Source organism: Bubalus bubalis, chromosome 2 (assembly GCF_019923935.1).
Source record: "Bubalus bubalis isolate 160015118507 breed Murrah chromosome 2, NDDB_SH_1, whole genome shotgun sequence".
In the NCBI taxonomy this organism is placed as follows: Eukaryota; Metazoa; Chordata; class Mammalia; order Artiodactyla; family Bovidae; genus Bubalus; species Bubalus bubalis.
In genome coordinates, this window is record NC_059158.1 from 181,220,950 (window position 1) to 181,244,367 (window position 23,418).

The 23,418-nt window shown below is 48.1% G+C and overlaps 1 protein-coding gene and 1 non-coding gene across 3 annotated transcripts; one reads left to right on the forward strand and one right to left on the reverse strand.

Annotated features, from left to right (window-relative positions):
* The first annotated feature begins 4,910 nt into the window (after positions 1-4,910).
* TRNAE-UUC lies at positions 4,911-4,983 on the forward strand. Its single transcript has one exon. It is a non-coding gene; the product is annotated as a tRNA-Glu (tRNA).
* A 7,442-nt stretch (positions 4,984-12,425) lies between these two features.
* Positions 12,426-16,185, reverse strand: RPL11 (ribosomal protein L11). 2 transcript variants are annotated; one of them, XM_006077943.3, is made up of 6 exons: positions 16,064-16,185; positions 15,134-15,284; positions 14,308-14,414; positions 14,045-14,176; positions 12,926-13,036; positions 12,426-12,504 (listed from the first exon to the last, which is right to left on the reverse strand). In XM_006077943.3, the coding sequence occupies exons 1-6, from the start codon at positions 16,067-16,069 to the stop codon at positions 12,475-12,477; spliced, it is 537 nt and encodes a 178-aa protein (XP_006078005.1). In that variant the 5' UTR covers positions 16,070-16,185; the 3' UTR covers positions 12,426-12,474. The 2 variants fall into 2 exon arrangements, with proteins under 2 accessions (XP_006078005.1, XP_006078004.1); XM_006077942.3 differs by lacking the exon at positions 16,064-16,185 and adding an exon at positions 15,410-15,863.
* Positions 16,186-23,418: the final 7,233 nt, after the last annotated feature.

Genomic DNA, 23,418 nt, shown 5'->3' on the forward strand with positions numbered 1-23,418 from the left:
ATTTTCACTTTTGATAATAACCAAGTTAGACAGGACTTATCTATTCCTATTTATCAAGGAAACTAAATTCAGAGAAATTAAGAAATTCACCAAGGGCAGAGGGTTAGCAAAGCCAGGGGTGGGATTCCATTCTTGGTCTCTGTGGCTCTGGAGCCGGTGCCCTCCCCATCACAGCCAGCGGATTCCCAGGCCTTCCTGTCATGCCCCAGACACTGCTCTTAGCTCCAGACGCAAATAACTCAACATCCTCCTTGCAGCATCCATATCTCAGAGATCAATACTGCCTCGTCCGAAATGATTTTCCTCAGCCCTTTTCTTTGCCTGGTTCGCACTGACATTTAAATCAAGTGAGTTCTTCTGTCATTACCAACACCACTCCCTCCTCACTCGCATCTCGGCCTCCCCCCGCCACCCCACACCTGACCCGACACAAGCAGTCACAGAAGAGCCAGAGCAAACCTCTGGTGCACCAGCCATCAGTCTTCTAACCTGCTGTATCCTCAAGTGTGGGATGGGTATATGGACACAATACTAAATAATATAGTAAATCACAAAGTGAGAAAGTTATTCCCTTTCCAATGCTTTTTCAGTCTCTGACTACAAGGAGGAAGTTTCAAAGCAGAGATAGTTATCAGATGGTGGCAAAGGGCATGGACTCTGGAGCCAGCCTGCCTGGGTTCAATCCCTGCTGTGCTGCCTAATAGCCAATTGACTTCTCTGTGCTTCTTCACGTGTACTATACAGATAAGAGTACAAATGGGGTCGTTCCAAGGGTTAAGAGTTAATGACACATTACCTGCTCAGGGTAGGTGCTCAGGAGCAGATAATTATTACAGTTCTCCTTGCTTGCATGCTAAGTCACTTCAGTCATGTCTGATGCTTTGCGACCCTATGGACTATAGCCCGCCAGGCTCCTCTGTCCACGGGATTCTCTAGGTAAGAATATCGGAGTGGGTTGCCATGCCCTCCTCCAGGGGACCTTTCCGACCCAGGGATCAAACCTGTCTCTTCTGTCTCCTGCGCTGGCAGGCAGCTTCTTTACCACTAGCACCACCTTGGAAGCCTCACAGTTCTCTTTCGCTCCTTTAACTACTGCTATTTACTCTTGAATAGTGAAGCCTCAGGCCCAGGGCCTTTAGTAGGCAACAGAATCTAAGCAGCTAGTGATACTGATGTTCCTTTTATAATAGGATACAGAGACATGGGCTTCCCAGGTGGCGCTAGTGGTCAAGAACCTGCCTGCCAGTCCAAGAGACATAAGAGACATGGGTTCAATCCCTGGGTCAGGAAGATCCCCTGGAGAAGGGCATGGCAACCCATTCTAGTATTCTTTCCTGGAGAATCCCATGGATAGAGGAGCCTAGCAGGCTACAGTCCATGGGGTCGCAAAGAGTTGGACACGACTGAAGCGACCTAGCATGCAAGCATGCACACAAAAAGAGGTATGGGAAGCCCTGGTGGCTCAGCAATAAAGAATCCGCCTGCAACGTAGGAAATGTGGTTCACCCACTGGGTTGGGAAGATTCTGGTTCTTCCCCTGGAGAAGAAAATGGCAAGCCACTCCAGTATTCTTGACTGGGAAATCCCATGGACAGAGAAGCCTGGTAGGTACAGTCCATGGAGTCACAAGAGTCAAACACGACTTAGTAACTAAACAACAATAATAGATAAATAAATTTAACAACTGAGTCCACTTAAACATTAGGTAACTACCTCGATATGGCCAAAAAAGACACGAAACAAACAATAAAAGCAGCGTCAGAACAAAGTTAAAGAAGTATGTGCAAGTGTTCCCACGTACACAAAAAAAGACAATTCTATGAGGTTACAGCTGTGCTAGTTAACTTGGTTGTAGTCATAACGCCCCAGTTATACAGGAATCAAATAATTACATTGTAGACTCTAAATATGCAGGCTTCCCTGGTGGCTCAGTGGCAAAGAATCTGCTTGCCAAGCAGAAGATGCAGGTTCAATCCCTGGGTCAGGAAGATCTCCTAGAGGAGGGAATGGCCACCCACTCCGGTAATCTTGCCTGGGAAATCCCATGACAGAGGAGCCTGCAGGGCTACAGTCCACGGGTCGCAAAGAGTCGGACGCAACTTAGTGACTACACGACAATACTCCTCTGCTCTGCTGCTAAATCACTCAGTCCTGTCCGACTCTTCATGACCTCAAGGGCTGTAGCCCACCAGGCGGCTCAATCCATAGGATTTCCCAGGCAAGAATACTGGAATGGGTAGCCATTCCCTACTCCATGGGATCTTCCCAACCCAGGGATGGAACCCAGGTCTCCCCCATTGCAGGTAGATTCTTTACCATCAGAGTCACCACTCAGCCCCAACATTCCTCGAAATAGATAAAATTTTATTTGTCTATTATAAGTCAATAAAGCTGAGGGAAACAAGCCATGGAAGTATATTGATGATTTCCTCACTTGTCTCCCCAACTAAACTGAGCTCCTCGGGGACAGAGACTGTCTTCATTGCTGTATCCCCAAGACCCCAATACACACTGCAAGCCCACAGTATAAATTTGCTGAATGAATGAGTTACAGAGACATACAGAGGCTGGTCCAGTGGTTCTCAAAGAATGATTCTTGAGTCAGTAGCCTCAGTTATTACCTGGGAACTTAGAAATGCAAATTTTCAGACACCACCCCAGATCTACTGAATCAGAAACTCTTGAGGGTGGGGGTCCTAGCAAACTGGTGTTACAGGAGATTCTTACAGTCTTACAGGCACACTTGGGTCTGATCATCTCTGATCTGTAGGACAAAGATACAGAGCAGGACTGGAAGACAGCCAAGACAGAATCTAGAGACCAAGAGCAGAGATGAGAGGGAGCTGCTCGCACGACAGACAGTACTCTGCAGCAGGACAGACCGGCAGGCTGAGATGCTACCACGGAGAGCAGAGTCTATCATGGAGAAGACAGTTCCTCGCCGATCTACCAAGTCTCAGGCCAGGTGACCCGGCAATCTGGGTTGGGCTTGGCTCTGCCTTTTACCAGCTGTGTGACCTTGAACGTGACCCGTTAGCTCTCAACCTGTTTCTTCACTCACCAGTGCTTCGTTGAGAGGGCCCTGCCCTTCAGGAGTGTTACCCTGTGTTTGGTGTGGGACTCTCCCAGGTGGCTCTTTCTCTCCTTCTCTAATGCCTAACACCTCTCCCCCACCCACCGACACTTTCCTACCTCACTGAGGAAATAGAAGCTCAACCACAAGAGAGCATCCACGGAGGTCCATCCCACATCCTACCACCTACCAACATCTACACCCGCACACTCAGCCTCCTGACTTACCAACCACGATTCTATCCAAACTGAACCCCTCCACTTTGTGCTAGAAGCAACCCCTCTCACGTAGTCAAAGGTACTGCTACAGCACGTCCCCCCTCACAGCGATTCCCCCACCCCCACTGGACTTTTCCAATCACCAGAATAGAAGTTATTTCACCCATCTTTGCTCCCCCTGACAGCAAAACGGTCTGCAAGTGCTGTCTGTACCAGCTGTCTCCGGTCACTCTGCTCAGGCTGTCACCTCTGCCATCCTTCCAGCACTGCTCCGGTCAAGGTCACTAGCGGCCTCTGCACTGAGAAATCCAGCGGTCTCAGTGCTCACCTGACTTGACCCCCATCAGCAGTGCTTTTGAGTTCATCATGCCCTCCCTGTATCCTCTCTCTCCCGGCTTCCAGGGCACCAAGCTCGTCTGTTTTTCCTCCCACTTTACGGGTCCCTCCTTCTGAATCTTCTTTGTCAATTTCTCTTCTTTTTCCAGACCTCTTCCTACTGAAGTAATCCAAGGTTCAGTCCTGGACTGCCCTTCCATCACTCACTCTCTTGTGATTTCATCCAGGCTTAAGATGTTAAGCATGGATATCTTGATGCTGAAGACCCCCCAACACGCACTGGCAGCCAAGACTCCAGATTCTGGCTGCCTCTTCGCGTCTCCCCTTGGATGATTAGTGGACATCTTAAATACGTTCAAAATGGGATTCTTAGTTTCCAGTCGAACCGGCTCCAAACACAGCCTTCCCTGTTGAAATTCATGGCAACTCCATACTTTCTGTTGCTTGGGTCAGAAATTTTAATCGTTCTTGATTTCTTTTCCTCTCATATCCCTTCTCCATTCATTCAAAGAAATCATGCTGGTTTGCCTTCAAAACCCATTATCTGGCCATTTCTCCCCACCCTCAGCATTGTTACCTCACTCAACACGATTGCCTGGATCACCACAATCCTTTCCAACAGGCTTTCCTGCTTCTGCGCACGCCCTCGGATCCCAGGCTTAACACAGCAGAGCTAGCTATAAAATGGAAGTCAGCTCATGTGACGCCTCTGCTCTGACTCTGCAGAGTGATTCATTTCACTCGCAGAGAAGGCCAGCAGTCTACCAGGCCAGTAGCTCCCCCTGCCCCGACCTCTCTGACCTCAGCCCCTCCTCGCTCCCCCTCTCTCTCCCTGGCTCAACTGGGCCGTGGGCTCCATGTCCTTCTGGGGAAGAGCCTTTGCTCAAGCTGTTCCCTCTCTGGAAAGCTCTACCTCACAGACCCATTCGGCCAATCCTTACCTCCTTCAAGCCCTCTCAGGTCTCGCCAAGGCCCCACCTTGACCACCTTCCCCATCCCCCTCACCCTCCCCTACTTTTTCTTTTCTCCACCGTGCACATCGTTTTATAGCATATAAAGTGTATAATTTACTTGTGCATTATTATCCATCTTCTTCCAAAAAGTTAAAAGCTCTATGAAGGCAGAAATCTTTGTTTTTGTTTGCTGATGTATCCTAAGAACTGTAAACAGTGTTGGGCAGAGTGGGCACTCAAAAAGTTTACAGAATAAGTGACTTAAGCAGGACACATTTCTTAAAGACAGTCACATATCTATTTAGTATATTATTATACAAGTAGCGGAGTTCCCTGGTGGTCCAGTGGTTAGGACTTGGCACTTTCACTGCCATGGTCCTCGGTTCAATCCCTGGTCAGGGAACAAAAATCCCACAAGCCTCACAGAGCAGCCAAAAAAGAAAAAAAAAAGGACTAAAAAATATATCAAGTAATAAACATATGAAACCTGTAAATTTAGTGACAGGTTCTTTTATGAGTTTTAAAGAAAATATCTGGTAACCAACAGTACTTCAGAAATTATTTAAAGGTGGTTTACAAATTGAGATGGCAACCCACTCCAGTATTCTTGACTGGAGAATCCAGTGGACGGAGGATCCTGGCGGGCTACAGTTCATGGGGTCGCAAAGAGTCAGACACGACTGAAGAGACTTAGCAGCAGTAGCAGCAGCAGCAGCAGCAGTCCTATATATACACACAGGCAAATTCAAATCCTCTCATTCTGGAGAGCCTTCACAACATAAGGGTCACATACTAGAACTTTCAAACCTGACTCTGCACACAAATCATCTCAGAAGCTTGCTATATTAAAGCAAAACAAACAAACAAAAAGCCTATATCCTACTCTAAGCTCTTTAGGGTTGGGGCTGGAATTTATATTTTAAACAAATGTCTCATATGATTCTCCTGTAACCAGTCCAGTACTGGACAAGGATTAAGGCTCAGATAACCTCTGAGGGCTCTTCTAGCTCTGAAGTTCTGACTTTGTGATTGAAACACAGCTGACTACCCTGGAAAGCAGGGCTTTTCAAATTGTGGATTTACTGGGCTAGAACTAGCATCAGGAGAAAAAAAAATACAAATTAACAGAACAGACCATAAATTGAGAATGCATTACCTGTAGTAAAGGTTATTGTTTCATGAACTATTTTCCAGAGGTGAGTATACATGTAAGTAATAAGTGGTAATATTAAAATACTTTTGTGGTCAAAAAAAACTCTGAAAGAGAACAATGAGTCTCAACTTTCAGTGTTGTAAGAGCGTGAATTTCTGAGCCCCAGCAAGTTCAAATCTCTGAGTGGAGTTCAGGAATCTGCATTTTTCATGGCCCTAGACCACACTTAACTGAGCTCTGTGAACGCAAAGCTACCTCCAGAACCCATTTCATGCGGTGCTTTTCAGTACTGGGGGAGGGGGAAGAAGAGGGTTGGAATGCCCTTGGGAGGAGCAATTCCCATCCCTCCATGTTTCTGGTGGTGCTAAGGGATGATCTGGAAAAGCACAGCTAATATCACTGGACTGCAGTACTGGGGAGGAACCCTATTCTGTTATTTCTAACGTTAAGGAAGGATACTGGATTTTTTTCTAAAAAGTGCAGCAAGGAGAAACATGTACTTTTGGTCCACTTCACAGAAAGGATGGTTACCTGTCTGGTTCAATGTCACACTTCAGGCAGGTAAGCACTCGAGCACTTGCTGAATGCATGACGAGAGAGAGAAACGCTGAACTGAGACAACAGGAAGCTGCGCCTTGCTCCTCTGCAAGGTGTTGTCATTCTCAAGGCCCACTTCTCTGAAAATAACCCCGAGCCTGAGCTTGCTCAGCGCCTTTACAGTGAATAACCACCATCCTCATCTTCTTCCCTTTCCCAGGAAAGAGAAGCCCTTAAGTCACAGAATAAAAGCTCTCACATTGAAGCCTACAACAGGCCACAGATATACATTTCATAAACATGTAATACTTACATCCTGATAACAGCTGTGCGATCTGCATATACTACCTTTAATTCTTGAAAATAACCCTGGAAGGTAGGTGTTGCCCTACTTTACACAAAACCTTAGGCCCAGAGAGGTTGGCTGACTTGCCTAAGGGCTCACCCTGGCCGTCGGGGGCAGTGTCGCTGGCTGGCTGTGCCCCACCTGAACAACGAGCCGGTCTTGAGGGCCAGACACTGGGAGCACGTGGTGAGACACAGCCTCGAGTCTGAGGTTACAGAACACCAGCTACAAAATGCACACATCCGGCAATCTGAAGATCTTTCTTCCTTTAATTACGACTAAGCTGTGAGTTGGGCGTTTGTCCCTATAGACCCAGTCTTTGAAAAGTAGAGACCAACTCCGTTTCTATGACTGTCAGCCCTCTTGGGGACTTGGAAAATGTAGGCCAGCATTTTGTGGGTTGGTCAACCTACTTTAAAGAAAAATTGGATACGAGCGTATGTCAAGGGGCAGATGTGTGGTTTAACCTTATTACAACAGAAGCTACAAAAAGGCTCAACCTTATTACCAGAGCTATGAAACTGTACAAGAAGACGGCTGGCCTCAAGGCTCCAGAGTCTGACTGCCTTTGTCTAAAGACTGGTTCTACCACCACTACCTGTGACTTTGGGTAATTAATGCCCTTCTGTATGTCCTCATCACTGTAACAGCTCACACAGTTATGAAAACTAAATGAGTTAATATGCGTGTCAGCAGAGAATCCCAACCAGTATCTGAGAAAGCACGCCCCTCCCCTGGTGTGTGCCTGGACCACTACTCTGAGAATAACAACTATTACACAGCTATTTCCTAAAATGAGAGTTGGAAAAGGGTTGAAGTAGCAGCCAGTGGGACTCTTTGTGGAAAACAAGCCTATACTATCTGCCAGGGACCTGCAAGGGATTTGACAGGCTTAAATTCCAAATTCTGTGCTCCAATCCACTCTGAGGAACCATGCAATGATTAAGTAGAACCAGTCTCCCCCCGCCAATAGATGCTTGTTTGGGGGAGCTGCGCCACACAGCATGTGGGAACTCAGTCCTCTGACCAGGAATGAACCCACGCTCCCTGCAGCGGACCACCAGGAAGTCCCTCAATAGGTGGTTTTTAATTAACTGTTTTCAGTCATTTTGGAGTACAGTAAGAAATTTGGAATTCTGAAAATAGAGATCATGTAAACCGTATTTTCTCATAGAATTACACTGTTTTTTACACATAGATTCATAAAAAGTTTCACACACTAAAAGCAACACAGGAAACAGAACCAATCTTTTAAAGCAAAAAACAGAAATACTGTTTTACAGAAATACTACGATAGGGAAAATACTTCCAGAGGCAGTCATCCTAGTATTAAAGGGTCATGTTATCAAAGCAATGTGTTCAGCAGGGTAACTGCTGCTGCTGCTAAGTCGCTTCAGTTGTGTCCGACTCTGTGCGACCCCATAGACGGCAGCCCACCAGGCTCCCCAGTTCCTGGGATTCTTCAGGCAAGAACACTGGAGTGGGTTGCCATTTCCTTCCCCAGTGCATGAAAGTGAAAAGTGAAAGTGAAGTCGCTCAGATGTATCTGACTCTTAGCGACCCCATGGACTGCAGCCTACCAGGCTCCTCCGTCCACGGGATTTTCCAGGCAAGAGTACTGGAGTGGGGTGCCATTGCCTTCTCTGAGCAGGGTAACTGGGGGGAGTCTAAAATGTCACTTCTGCTTAAGTTGGTGAGTATCTTTTTGCCTTTTCAGGTTTTTCTAATTACTGAAATATTTATCACATAACAAATCACATCAATAGTGATATATAATTATGAAACAGAATCCTAGAATCGTATTACGTAAGGTCCTTAATTGGTACAATCACACATCATTTTGTTCAAATTTGTAAAAACACGAACCATCTGCATGTGTTCCCTAAGCTTTCTTGCACCTGCACCCTGAAGAGTCAAGTTCAGTCCTCCTGGTGCCCCCAGGTGCCGCAGGCTGGATTCCCCCCTGACAACAGCAACTGCCGTTTCCATAACAAGCTGCACTTAAAGTTGTTCTGTACCCCCGGGCACCAGCCAGGTCCCCAGTGGCAGGCAGCTTAAACTGTAGGTGGTTTCTGGGCCCTGACCTCACCACTCACCTAGACAGCATGGGCCTTAACCCTTTAAGACTCAGACCCCTCTGACAGCCTATTCACTGCAGTCTTTACCCAACAGTTGGTTAGAGTCTCAGTGTATATGCAGAGTTTAAGAGGTTGGGACTGATAAACTCCATGTGTGGTTAAGCTGCACACGTGGTGGTCAAGCTGCAGGAAAAGGCAAAAGCACAAACTCCAACAGGCTCTGCTATAGAGGACCAGGAAGGATAGCTTGCTGTTATTTGCCTCTGGTCACAGTGCTGGCAGAAGCAGAGCAGAAATTACGTGTAGTCGTTTCAGTCGTGTCTGACTCTATGTGACCCTATGGATTTTAACCCCCCAGGCTCCTCTGTCTGTGTAATTTTCTAGGCAAGAATACTGGAGTGGGTTGCCACTTCCTTCTCCAGGGGATCTTCCAGACCCAGGGATTGAACCCCCGTCTCTTACGTCTCCTCCATCGGCAGGTGAGTTCTTTACCACTAGCGCCCCCTGGGAAGCCCGTAAATTGTACAACACTATCGAACAGCGTGAAGAGACCTTACACTCACTGGACGCAGGGCCAAGAAAACCGACAAAAGCGCTTCCACTGGGACAGTTCTACGGGAGGAAGCGCCATTCCTGCACTTGGTGCCGGCCGCATAGATTAGGGTAGTAGAGCCTGTACCTCTAACGGAATGGCATATTACACAGCCACTAGGACATGAGACACACTCACAGAGGGAAAAAAAGCACAAATCAAAATTATACCTGCAATTTCAGTTTGTGTCACAATTTTGTTATGCCATAACCCAGCTGGAGCCTCCAACGGCAGGCTCCTCGCAGGTCTGACTTGACCTACTATCCCCCTGCCCACCCTCGCTCTCTCTGGTTGTGGTGTTTCTCAACCAGACTAGGACCTCCTAGTGTTGGCACAGCAGACTCCACCACGCAGCCGAGGTCATCAGTAACCACCCTGTGCCTACCCCCACAGTGCTTCACACATTTCTGTGATCGTCTCAAAGTGGGGCTTCCCTGGTAGCTCAGTTGGTAAAGAATCTGCCTGCAATGCAGGAGACCCTGGGTTTGATCCCAGTGTCAGGAAGACCACCCTGGAGAAGGGAATGGCAACCCACTCCAGCATCCTTGCCTGGAGAGGCTGGCAGGCCACATACAGTCCATGGGGTCACAAGACTCCGTATACTGCTCTTGTAACACTTTTTCAAATGGTGGAACGTTTGATACCCTTCACCTCCGGGTACTAGTGCCAACAGCAGCTCCAGTTACTGTGATGAGCAAAAGCCTACCTCCAACAAACACCCCTGGACGGGGATGGGCAACAGCGACCCTGTTTGAGAGCTGTCCTAAAGACTAGTCCCCGGGCCTGAAACTGGGACACAGCCAGATGCCCGCCAGGGACACCACCTTACTCTGCAGACAACCACACGTAGCATGGGGCAGTCACCTAACATCGAGGTAAGCTTTCACGGGGAGCAGCTGAGGAAATGAGAAAACGAACACAGCAGGAACCTTCGAAGACTAAATTTTATTAGAGAAACCTCCCCAGACGTTACGCCTCCCCTCCCTCCCCCTGACGTGAGGACATGGGAAGCGCTTCTACTCTGTAGGTCCATACACACCACCTGCAGGTCTTGTTAAAAGGAATCCAGGTCTCAGGTGGGGTCTAGCAGATCTGACCACTCCCCAGGCGATTCCAGCAAACACCAGTGCTTCAGACCCTGTGTGATGTTTGGAAGCCGAGTTTCTAACAAGGCTTCCCTGGTGGCTCAGTGGTAAAGAATCCGCCTGCCAATGCAGGAGACCTGGGTTCAACCCCCGGGTTGGGAAGATCCCCTGAATTGGCAAATGGCAACCCATTCCAGTCCTCTTGCCTGGGAATCCCCTGGATAGAGAGGAGCCCAGCGGGCTACAGCCTCAGGGGTGCAGTCTTGGCCACAACTGAGCACGCACGCACACGAGCCTCTAGCTAGAGGAGGGGCTGGGGGTGGCAGGCTTCCCTGCAGTGCTGCTCTCAGCTGGCTAGGCACGTGTTCTCGCCTGTGCCAGCTCCCAAGGTGTTTAGTCACTCACCTAAAACATCACTGCTAGAGCTAGAAGCAAAACCCAGCTATTCCTCAAACTCCTGAGGGCCCGTGTTCCCTCTGGGCCAGAAGCCTAGGTAGTTTTTAAACGGGAAGTGAACTCATTTACAAGTCAGCAGGACCAAATGAAGGGTGGGCGCGTACACTGTTGTTAAACTAAACAGGAAGTACATTAACGTAAAAACACAGCTACACAGCCAGTGGCTACCAGCCAAGCGCAGAGGACGCAGAGGACGCAGAGGCCGGCAACACCGTTAGAGACTTTCCACATCTCATCTTCCTGCGATGCTTTATTTCAACTAGTACACACTCCCAGCACTAGAAAACATTCCAACTTCCACAGCACCCAGTACTAGCCAGCCAATGTATTCACCAAGAGTTAGTTTGTTCTCAAAGATGTTTATTTCAGTTGTAGTTGTTAGTATGGAGATGTTAAACAGAGAAGTCCCCCCACTATAAAAGTGAAGCTTCATCACAGGAATTGGGCTTCTTCACAAGTTGACTCTGTTTACAAAGTGGGGTCCCACAGTAAAAGGTTGAGAAATGATTGCATGCTGATGTTTTAAGTGAAACAAAGCTTATGCTAACATATTTCATGATCCGCCCCTTCAAGCACCTGGATCTGATGGAGAAGACTATCAGGAAAACAAAGCAAGCCATATTTTCATAAAAAGTTAGGTATACCAAACAACCTCCTTTAATAAGGTTGAAAAATACCTTACAAAGGCAGCCAAAAAATTAAAGACCCATTTAACAGCAATGAAAAGGGGGCCCAGAGACAACTGAACTCATCAGTCACAAGTGACGATGCTGAGTTATCTCGTGCTAGAGCCACTGGCCAAGCGTTATGTCCAGTAGGGAAATGGTGACTCTCGAATGTCACTGTCTCGGTGACCTGGAATAGTACAGGCAAAGGGCCCCCTTTCACAGCAAAGGGGGCACCCTGGCAGCAGTAACATTTCTCACAGACAGTAACACAGAACTCATCCTTTCTGAGCACTATGTGCCTGGTGCAAGTTAAAGCGATCAAGAATCATTAAACGGCTGATCTGTGAAGGAGGTTAGGTGTCACTGCCCCCACAATACAGATGGGGACGCTGACGCACATCTAAGGTGTAACAGAGCTAATAAGATGCAGGGCGGGGAATCAAATCCAGCCAATGGGTCTCAAAGACCATCACCCCCTTCTCTACTTACATTCTCAGCAACCCTAGATATTCATTTTAAAGGAAAAACCGAGTCCAGTGTTTCACCCCAAAGCACCACATCAAAGACTCTGATCCTTTCACACAGCAGGACTGGAAAAGCCTCTAGTGGACGGCAGCATCACTGAGCAGAGGGGAGCCCTCACCCCACTTTAATCAAGGCTCTAAATTCAAACCCGGCCCCAACCACGCCACCCCCCGTACAACCAGTTTCCGCCGGGCCACACCGGGCCACGGCACCACAGCCTGCCAGCAGGGGGCGGTGAGCACGGGCAGTGCTGCGAAGCTCTCAGCCTGGGTCTGCCAGGAAGCACTGGCGTCCAAGGGGAAGACAGGGTGGTTACCAGCTATTCCCATCGAAGCTTTAAGTGGCTCGAGGTCCAAGGACTTGAATATGGCCAGGCTCCTTGCACAGAACACACAACAGTAATTGTACATTTCATTGACAATGTTTTATTGGCCTTTTGGATAGAAACGGGAATTTATTTGCCAGGAAGGATGATCCCATCATACTGAAAGAGAAGAGATTTTTTTTTTTTCAGAACAGGAGGTAAAGTAACGACTGCAGCAATGGCTAACGTTCGAGAATTCAAATCAGATACATGAATTTTGGCTCGGAATCCCATCTCCCTAGACAGGAAGCTGGCCAGCTTTAACAATCACTCCACTATGCTCAACTGCACTGGACCCTGAGAAAACGGGGTTCCTAGTAAAAGTCATATTCCTCCCCTTCCAGTTACCTGCATTCACAGGGCTGAGGAGAAGCCTGGTTCTGGGTGTTCTCTTAAACCACAAACCCTGGAAGCCCATTTGCCAAGCTGCCCAAATGTTCTACCTTTAAAGAACTACCCACCAGGCTTTTTATCCCCGCATCCCAACTCAATTCACCAACACCACCTTCCGCCACTCCACCTGAGACAGGTCAAGCTTTACCTTCTGCTGGAACCAGCGCATGGCCTCCTCTTTGCTGATTCTGTGTTTGGCCCCAATGCAGCCTGTCCTGCGCTTCTTGTCTGCGATGCTGAAACCTGGCCTACCCAGCACCTGTCCCAGGAATAACCAACAGTCACCTAGCCAGCTCAGAGTCAAGAGCAGACAGACAAGACTCACACACTGGAGCAACTGATCTTCCAGAGTCACCTCGTAATTCTAGTGCAAGAGACCCATGACCCCGGGGTCTGATGGAACCAGCCTCCTGGACGACACACCGCCTCACGACAGGTTTGCTCAGGAGGCTGGCCTCCCAGCACCTCCCCTCTCCCCACACCTAACTCCCAGTGGTGGCTAAGGAGTCACCACTGTGCCCGTGTCCCAGAGTGCTATTATTTTAAAAAATAGCAGATAAAAAAAATCTTACTTCAGCATGTGCATTGTATAAATCTTAAAATTTCAAGAAGCACAAAGAAATAATTATATTTCTCTCCTCTGCTTTAGCTCAAAAGTGCTTCTGGTTAAAGGTTTGTGGTGCCTGTGAGCGCCGAACTCAGTCTGTCTGGACATTGAAATCTAACAGTCCTTCAGGTTCACACTAGTCAGGACTTCAGGGTTTTGCTATTGACTTTGATTCTGGGGGCAAAACATTACAGTGACACAAACGGTCACGTCTGCATTAAACTCCCACCCCGAGCAAACAGTTCCATCATCAAACCTGCTTTCACGCCCCCAGATGGAAGCCACCCCATTCCCGAGGTCTAAGGGAAGCAGCAGGGAAAAGAGCAGCCAACCCCAACACCAAACGCAACCTCAATACCATCTCTCAAAATGTTAACTCAGTGGCTGGAGTTGTTTCCTTCCTCCACCTCTGAGCCACGTCGCTGCTCACTAGACGCTAGACCCTAAGCACCACGACTATAGGAATCTTTGTCCAGCCATAGTCCACAGCCAGGGCTACACCCCCTCGCCTGCCACCAATGAGCTGCATCTTCCCCAGGGAGCGAAGACAGACAACACTCAAAGCCCCAATCCAACATGTGACCGCCAAGACAGCACAGACGAAAAAGAGGAGCAGCACCCACTCTCACAGAGCGGGAGTGGGAGACTTGGTACTCATACCACGTAGAAGTCCAGGCCGTAGATCCCGATGCTCGGGTCATACTTGATCCCCAGGTCAATGTGTTCTTGGATCCCAAAGCCAAAGTTTCCAGTATCTGAGAAGTTATTTTTTCTTAACTCGTACTCTCGCACCTGGGGAGAAAAATGCAGAAATCACTCCCTGTCAACTCAACACCCTGATATCTAGCTCAGCCTGCAACACTCAAGACCCCCAAACACAGTGCAGCGTAACTTCCATTACCCCATTTAGAGACAGGCCTCACCTTTAGACCTTTCTCCAGGATTTCTTCTGCCTTGGCCCCACGGACGGTGCAGTGGACGGCAATCTTTTCATTTCTCCTGATGCCGAAGGATCTGACAGTGTATCTAGCTGCAGGTGGGGATAACAAGGAGTCAGCTGATGTCACAGCTCCACTGCACTCCCCTCTTTCCACAACGTCATCTCCAAGATTCCAAAATAAATTAGCATTCCATAGCAACCCATATTTGCTAAAACTCTACTGTACCCTTATCCCCATTTTACAGAAGAAGCTGTGAGAGGCTACCTTGTAAGACCAGTTAGTAAGAAAGAGGCAGGCTGCGAACCCCCGTATTCCATTATCCCAAGGCAACAAATCTCTAAACACAAAAAATGGAATGCCTGCATTGTGCCTGCTGGGCAGCAGGCATTTCAGATAACCCTGTCCATCCTCCACAATCTTATACATATAAACTATTATCATCCCCTGTATGCAAGCAAGGAAGCTGAGGCCCAGAGGAAGAAATGAGACTTGCAAGTGATGGAGCCAGAATCTGAAGCATGAAGCAGGTTAGTCTAGGTACACAGCCTTGTTCTTACCCTCGCCTAGATTATCCTCACTGCTAATCTAATCAAATGCCATTTTCTGCATTCCCAACATTTCCACCTCACTGCATATCCTCCTTACTTGGAAAAAATCTCTACTTGGGCTAGTCTGAGCTCAATTTCGATTCACACAAAGCTCAGGAAAGCAATGCTTTTAAGAGAAACCACCTGTCACCTCCCAACTGGGTACAAAACGGGCCTGACGTTTTTCGGGGGGCATCCTCCAGCTGCCGACAACCACTCACCTTTGGAGAACACTGGGGTCTGGCCCGTGAGCTGCTCCAGCACCTTGGCTGCCCGGGTCAGCCTGTCTCCGCTCTCCCCAACGCAGATGTTGAGGCAGAGCTTGCGGATGCGAAGTTCCCGCATGGGGTTCTCCTTCTCACCTTGATCCTGCTACAAAAAAGAGAAGCGGCGGCGGTCAATACGCCTCAACCCCGCCCCGGCGGCCAGCCTAAATGCAGAGCGCCTTTCCGCTCATCCCCAAAGCAGTTCCTAATAGGTTTAACAGCGATCGTCACCCTTTCTTTCATCTGGGAGCCACCGAGGAAGGCCTCTCGGGGGGGTCTTGTCTCTCCTTCACCCACATTCGGAACGCGAGAAACAGGACAGGTACCGGGTGGTAAACTTACAGACGCTTGAGAGTGAACCCCTCGGGGCTTAAAGTGTAGGGTAACGGAAGGCACCCCCTTTTTTCCGATGAGCGGGGTTGGGGGGGAACCAGCCAGCACGTGGCTGTGCAGCGCCCCCCACCCCACTCGGAAACCGTCTAGAGGCTGCGACCGAAATCTGGGGTCGGCCCCGAGGGGAGAACCCGGCGGAGGCCTCCCCCAGCAACCGGCTGAAGTGTTGAGTCCCCGAGGCCAGCAGCCACAGGTCCCGGACCCCGCATCCCAGACACCCCGTCCGATCGGTCCGCTGGCCGCTCGCTGCAGCCTGCGGGCCGTGTTCCTGGGCCTCCGGCGGCTGCCCGGAGCCTACTCCTGGGGGGTGGGGGGAGACAGGCGACAAGGTCCAGCTCCGCGCCCTCAGCGCGCACGGTTCTGCCGGCTTCAGCACGGCCGGCACTGTGGGCTCCGTTCTCCTCGGGCTGCGGGCGACGTAACCCCCAGCGGCTCGGCCGGCCGTGGATGGAGGCGGATGAAGGACAGTTAACCCGGGAATCAGCTACTCACCGCCATGACGGGAAACAGGAAGAGAGGGCGAGACTTCCGACCCAGGGCCTTATGGGCCAGGAGGCGGGCTCATTTCCCAGGCCAGCGAGATGAAGGAGAGGGAGAGGCGCGCCTGAAGCCTCGTAGAGTCGGCTGCCCCCTCGTGGGCATAGATGGCAATTGCAGGAGACCCTGGCGGTCCTGGAGCCGACCTGGGCTTTTTGCAACCCGGGTGTTTTTTTTTTAAAGCTGAACGCTTTGATTTGCGTTTCTCTGATGCTGAGAGATGTTGAGCATCTTTTCATGTGTTTGTTTAGAAAGATGGTAACGATGACCCTATGTGCGAGACAGCAAAAGAGACACAGATGTAAAGAACAGACTTTTGGATTCTGTGGGAGAAGGCGAGGGTGGGATGATTTGAGAGAATAGCACTGAAACATGGATATTACCATATGTGAAATAGATCGCCAGTCCAGGTTCGATGCATAAGACAGGGTGCTCAGGGCCGGTGGACTGGGACGACCCTGAGGGATGGGATGGGGAGGGAGGTGGGACGGGGGTTCAGGATGGGGGACACATGTACACCCATGGCTGACTCATGTCAATGTACGGCAACAACCACTACGATATTGTAAAATAATTAGCCTCCAATTAAAATAAAGAAATTAATTAAAATTTTTTAATCACAGGAATGATATTAAACTTTAAGTTAAAAAAAAAAAAAGCTGAATGCTGTTCCCCCACTTACAGCCTCAGGAACAAGTGGTTCTTGCGTCTTGAGAGGGGCCAGGACTACACTAAGTCAAGTAGGCAAATTATGAAGTGAGGGTTTTATTCTATAACAGGGTAAACAAATGGAATTTAAATATTTAGGGAAATTCCCTGGCGGTCCACTGCTTAGGTCTGTGTGTCCTCACTGCCGAATGCCTGAGTTCGAGTCCTTGTTAGGGAATGAAGACCCCACCAGCAGCACAGCATGTCTATAAACAGATAAATAAATAGTAACTGAACAGCGTTGGCTTAAGAGTCTTGAGCTGTGAAGACAGATGTGGTCCTGTCTTGGCTACCTCAATAGCAATGAGATCTTGGGGGCAAGTTACTAGTTATTAATAGATCGCCTTAAGCCTCAGTTTCCCTCAGATTTGTGTTTTTTAATTTTTAAAAAAATTTTATTTATTTTTATAGCTGCGCAGGGTCTTTGTTGCTGTGTGGGGGCTTTCTCTAGTTGTGGCAAGCAGAGGCTGCTCTCTGGTTGTGGTGTGTGGCCTTCTCATTGCAGTGGCTTCTTTTGTCGCAGAGCAGGGGGTCTCCGCACTCCGGCTCAATACTTGGAGTTCCCTGGCTCTAGAGAACAGGCTCAGTAGTCGCGGCACCCAGGCCTCGTTGTTCCACAGCATGTGGGATCTTCCTGGACCGGGGATCGAACCTGTGTCCCTTGCATTGCAAGACAGATTCTTAACCACTGGAAGTCCTTAACCAGGGAAGTCCTTTTTTTTTTTTTCAATCTTTAAAAATAATTTTATTTAATTATTTTTTGGCTGTACTGGATCTTTGGTGATGCTCAGGCTCTTGTGGCAAGCTGGGGCTACTAGCTGCTGTGTGCTGGCTTCTCACTGAGGTGGCTTCTCTTGTTGTGGAGCACGGGCTCTAGAGAACAGGCTCAGTAGTTGTGGTCCACAGTAAGTGGTTACTCCTACTAATAGAATGGAGAAGGAAATGGCAACCCAGTCCCGTATTCTTGTCTGGAAAATCCCATGGACTGAGGACCCTGACAGGCTACAGTCCATGGGGTCACAAAGAGTCAGACACGGCTGAGCGACTTCACTTTCTTTTTCTTTTCTTCCTATTAATATAAACCCACTATATTCAAGCAACTCCCCCCACCCAAGAAATGTTAGACGTGGTACATACTTAAGAAAAGGTCATCCTGCAGGCACGTGGCTTACAGATTAGTCTCTGACAGACAAGGACCCCAATCTCAGACAATAACTGACCCCCCCCCTTGGTTGGCACTAAATGCGCATCAGCAGGACCCAAGGAGGTGCCATGCCAGGAACCACAGTCCAGATGGGAGCTGGCCTTGAGTCAGAGAGTTTCTTTGACAGGGAGAAATAGAGAAAAGAGGACGCACAGGGCTTTGGTGGAAAAAGAGTCAGGGGCTTTCTTCTACAGCCATAATTCTGTCTCTCCTCTCTGGACGGGAGGTAGAATTCTCTAGGTTCTCCTTGTAGCATCCTTAGGGACAAAAGGACACTCCTGGGAAGCTGGGCTGATGGGAGAGAGCCAAGAGAAGGTACACCCTTTGAGCCTTCTCTTCCAAGCCCCCAGCACTAGTCCAGAGCAGGGGCCTCTGGCAGATCCCTAGGATGGGCAGAGCCAAGGAAGGGACGCTCCAGAACTCCAGAGATAAGGCAGCTGAATGCAGCCCATGATCTTGGATTTTCTATTCCTATGAAGCACATTACTGGGACCACTGGCAAAATCTGTAGGCCTAAGAAATGTCCGTATGGTAGTTTAATGCTTGACCTGATTATGGGAGCTTGGTTACGGAAGAGAATGTCTTTAGGCTTAAGAAATGCACATCCAGTATTTGGAGGAAAGGGGCCACATATCTGCAGTTAACTATCAAATGATTCAGAAAAAAGATGTTTATTTAGAGGGAAAAGGATAAAGCTAACGCAGTAAATTTAAGATTTGAAGAATCCAGATGAAGGATACGTGGGACTTCTTGCAACTTCTCTGTAACTCTGAAATTGTCCAAATAGAGAAAATAACTTGAGGGAAACATGAACTTGGGAAGATACATAAAAGCTTCTCTTTGATAACCCCTGTCTCATTCCCTCCTGCCACAGTTCTTCTCCAGTCGCATCATTTGACAGCAGTACCCACACGTGGTAACGAGGAATAGCTAATTAATACCAATATACCATGCCCAGTGGTACCAGCTCACTCAACCTTCAACATCCCTGTGGAGGCAAATTCTATTGCTCTCCCATTTTACAGATGGGCCGACAAGGCACACAGAGGTTCAGTAACGTTTATAGACACTATTAGTATAGTGTAGTCAGGAGGTCTGACCCCAGAGTCCAGTCCTGTTCTAGGAGCTAATGAACGAAGCCAGGGCCAGAAGTTGCTCCAGGCTTTCCCAGTTTATGCCTTTTCCTCCTCACAACCCCAGCTCTCTGGGTCTTGCCCCAGTCAGGTCCCCAGGAGGAAGGCAGAGGGGCAGAATTAGACCCAGCCCCATTCTGCTTCCTCCTTGCTTTAGGCATCCAGGTCAGTAGAAACAGAGGCCAGAAGACTTGTTGTGTTTTATTCCTGTGCCTGAAACTCTTCCATAAAAACAAGACCGAGTTAGCAGGGGCAGGTTTAGCACAGTTCAGGCATGAGAAAGGCAAGTTCGAGTCTTCTTGAGCCACTCTTTCCCGGGTGCAGCCCTGCCTGGCCGCCCCTGGCCTAGAGAGGTTGGGCAGCCATCACCTCTCACTTCTTTGCAGCTTTTATGGTCACCGTGGAGACTCTGCCTCTAGGAGCTGCTTTTTCTCTATGGCTCTGATGACTGTGACGGCCACAGTCTGCCTCATGTCCTGCGTGGCAAATCGACCTAGGATACAGGATGTGGGGAAATGGTGGGGAATGCTGCCAGCAGACAAGTCATGGCACGATGGCACAAGGGGGTCATGTGAGCCAAAGAAGTGATGGTTGTAGCTGTGCAGGGGCCTCCTAGGTGCCACTAGCGGTACAGAACCCGCCTGCCCAGGAGACAGAAGAGACATGGGTTCGATCCCTGGGTCGGGAAGATCCCCTGGAGGAGGGCATGGCAACCCACACTCGTATCTTCCCTGGAGAATCCCATGGACAGAGGAGCCTGGAGGGCTGCAGTCCATGGGGTCACAAAGAGTCAGACATGACTGAAGCAACTTAGTACGCATGCAGAGCTGTACATACAAGCTCATTTAATTCTCCCAACAACTCACAGTAGATCTCATTGTCTCCCTTTCACAGGTGGGAAAACAGGCAGAGAAGTTGGAGTTTACTTGGCTGTAATGGTTGGAAACCCAGAAGCCTCAGCACTTATATTCTTAGTTTCTCAAGTCTCCTGCTTCCATGAGTGAAAGACACAGGGAAAGTTTGCTCTGAGGCATCCGCCACCAGACCTTTCGAATGCCCCCAGCCTCCAGGCTAGTAGCGCATTCTCTGTGCACATCACAACCCACGGGATGGATTGCGTTTACATTCAGCGGTGACTCTGGCAGTTGCTTCTCTTGGGGGTTCTTGATTTGTCCCCCAGCTTCAGGTTGTGGAGGGCAAGGCTTTGGCAGCTGGCCTCAAGTCTAATAGAATTTTTGGCAGATGGAGAAACTAATGCAGCGCTGAAGATTCAGGTGGCAGCCTCGGTGGCCCACTTCTAAAATTAGCCATTGGACTGTCCCCCTGAAGCTGTCACATTTTTTTCTTAATATATATTTATTTTATTGAAGTGCAGTTGACTTACAGTGTTTCAGATGCACAGCAAGGTGATTCAATTATACCTATACACACATATTATTTTTGAAATTATTTTCCATTTTAGATTATTACAAGACTATAGTTCCCTGTGCTATACAGTGAACCTTTGTTGCTTGTTGCATATTTATTTATTTTTTCATTAGAAATCTAGCATTCTATTCATACCAAATCAAACAAGTGGAAACAAAATGTCATAAAATTTTTAGCTAGGCAAAAATTCACAAGCTTGCTAAAATATATATATTACACATATTATTTATACATGGAGCTTCTCCCGTGGCTCAGTGGTAAAGAATCCACCTGCAATGCAGGAGGCTGGTAGGAGACACCGGATCGATCAGGAACATCCCCTAAAGAAGAAAACAGCAACCCACTCCAGTATTCTTGCCTGGGAAATACCATGGACAGAGGAGCCTGGTGGGTTACTGTCCATGGGGTCACAAAAGAGTCAGACACCACTTAGCGATTAAACAACAACATACAAAAGCTTTTCTACTGTGCTTGATAAAGGCTGGAGAAAGAACATGAAAAAAAAAGAAGAGATGGAGAAATTGGAAAACATAAACTAAATGAAATGGGAGTGCTGAACATGAAGTAGAAAAAGGGAAGCAAACTAGATAAGAGGGAAAGATCATCCTATAGTCCAGTTGTTTTTAAACGTGACTGCTCATTAGAAACATGCCTGGAGCTCTGGAGGGGAAAAAAAGCAATACCTGAGCATTTGCATTTTTCAAAAATATTTCAAGATAATTCTGATATGCATCTGGATTTTAAAAAGTGATTACAGTCGAGAAGGAAATGGCAACCCACTCCAGTATTCTTGCCTGGAAAATCCTATAGATGGAGGAGCTTGGCGGACTATAGTCTGTGGGGTCACAAGAGTCAGACATGACTTAGTGACTAAACCACCAAAATGATTTTGTTCATTACATTTCTGAGCACTGGAATAAAAGCAGGGGGAACGCTCTAATGAAATGTGGAAGAATGTTTTTGTAAATCTAATACAGCTAAAATGTACATTTTTTCGGATTTGATCAATGGGAAAGATTAGAATTGGATTATGATATAAAATAAAAAGCTTTTACTGACATAAAAAACTGATTATGAGTTTTTCTATTAAATCATAGTTTGGGTGATATAGAGTTCTATTATTTTTTTGTTGACCAATCATGATACAATGATATTAAGTGAGTAATCATTACATAATCACAATAGAAACTATCACATTGTTAATCAGCTAGACTCCAATATAAAATAAAAAGTTAAAAAGAAAAACCTTAAGAAAAAAAAATAGCCATTTTAAGATCACTCCCTTCTCCAATAACTGGGGGACTCTGAGGGCAGGGGCTTGTTTATTTGTAAATATCTAACAGTTAGCACAGAGCCTAGCACAGAGTAGGAATTGCCTACTCACTATGGTTTGAGTCCAGAAAGTTCTAGAGGTTCAAGCCCAGCCATGCATAAGATACCTGGGGGATCTAAGCAATTGGAGAACCTGAGCCTCTGGGTTTGGGCTCCATCAGTGGTTCTGGTGATACACTAGGTTTGAAAACCACTGCATCAGAGAGTCGGGGAAGGGAGAAAAGTCCCTACTAATCTCTTTATGGCCCATCTCCTCCAGGTCAGTGCTTCTCAGACTTTGATGTGCACCCCAGTTGCCTGGGGATCTTGTTAAAATAAAGATTTGAATTCAGCAAGTCTGGCTGGAGCCTGAGATCCTGCATGTCTAACCAAGTCTCGGGGGATTCTCATGCTTCTGGTGCATGGACCCCGCTTGGAGTTAGCAAGGCTCCGAAGTGGCCTCTGCCTCCCTGTGTGACACTAGGCAAGCTGCTCTCCCTTTCTGGGCCCTTCTAACCTGGCACGCAGATCCTCTGACCAGGGTCTGCTTGCTGGCTCAGGCGTGACACATTGGCCAACCAGCTCCCTGGAGCTGGGAGGAGGAGGGCACAGTCCAGGCAGTCGGTTGCTGCTGGAGCTTATACAGGGGTGGGCACTCAGGGAAGCTTCCCACACACATGGGCTTGCTCAGAATCCTCTGGATGATGCCTGCCTCTCTAGACTTAGGGTTTTGGGCTTGTCCTCCGGCTTCATGCCCGAGCGCCAGTCAAGCTTCTCTCTCTGCTCTGCAAACTTGCAGGTGATGTGGGTGGCGTGGCGGTCCAGAACGGATGAGTAGCCAGCTGCAGTGCTGCTAGGGTGGCTAAGGATGATCACGTGGAATCAGGGAGAAGGAGGTGGGTGGACTGGGGGAGGAGGAGGGCAGTAGCCAAGCATCCTTCGAAGGAGGTGGCTCTAACCAGCTAAGGGGTCTGCTGCCCTGGACACATGGTCAATTATAGTGAATGTTTATGGGGTGCACCAAGTTCTGTGCAAAGCAAATCTCATCCATTCCAGTTTAATTTTCACAGGAGGGAGTCCGAGAAAACCCAAATTTCTTATCCAGGATGTGGCAGAGTTGAGGCTAAATGGTATCTGTTAGTGATAGACAGTATTATGTGTACTACCCCTCCTCACCTTTTAGAACAATGAATTATAATAATAGCAGCTATCTAACTTGTTAGGTGGCCCCAGGCCAGCTGTTTCATACATCACCTCATTTAGTAATCCCAAGATCACTGCAAGGTAATCCTAGTCCTAGTCCATGCATGACATCTTTTTTGGGTGTTAGTTCTAAAAGGTCTTGTAGGTCTTCATAGAACCATTCAACTTCAGCTTCTTCAGCATTACTGGTTGGGGCATAGACTTGGCTTACTGTGATACTGAATGGTTTGCCTTGGAAACGAACAGAGATCATTCTGTCGTTTTTGAGATTGCATCCAAGTACTGCATTTCGAACTCTTTTGTTGACCATGATGGCTACTCCA

What these genes read in the sequence shown, in the direction of transcription:
- RPL11 (XM_006077942.3), bottom strand. An exon ending in GACCCCAGTGTTCTCCAAAG is followed by an intron (nt 14,415 to 15,133) that starts GTGAGTGGTTGT and finishes CCCCACCTGCAG; the next exon opens with CTAGATACACTGTCAGATCC. An exon ending in TCCTGGAGAAAGGTCTAAAG is followed by an intron (nt 14,177 to 14,307) that starts GTGAGGCCTGTC and finishes TTTTCTCCCCAG; the next exon opens with GTGCGAGAGTACGAGTTAAG.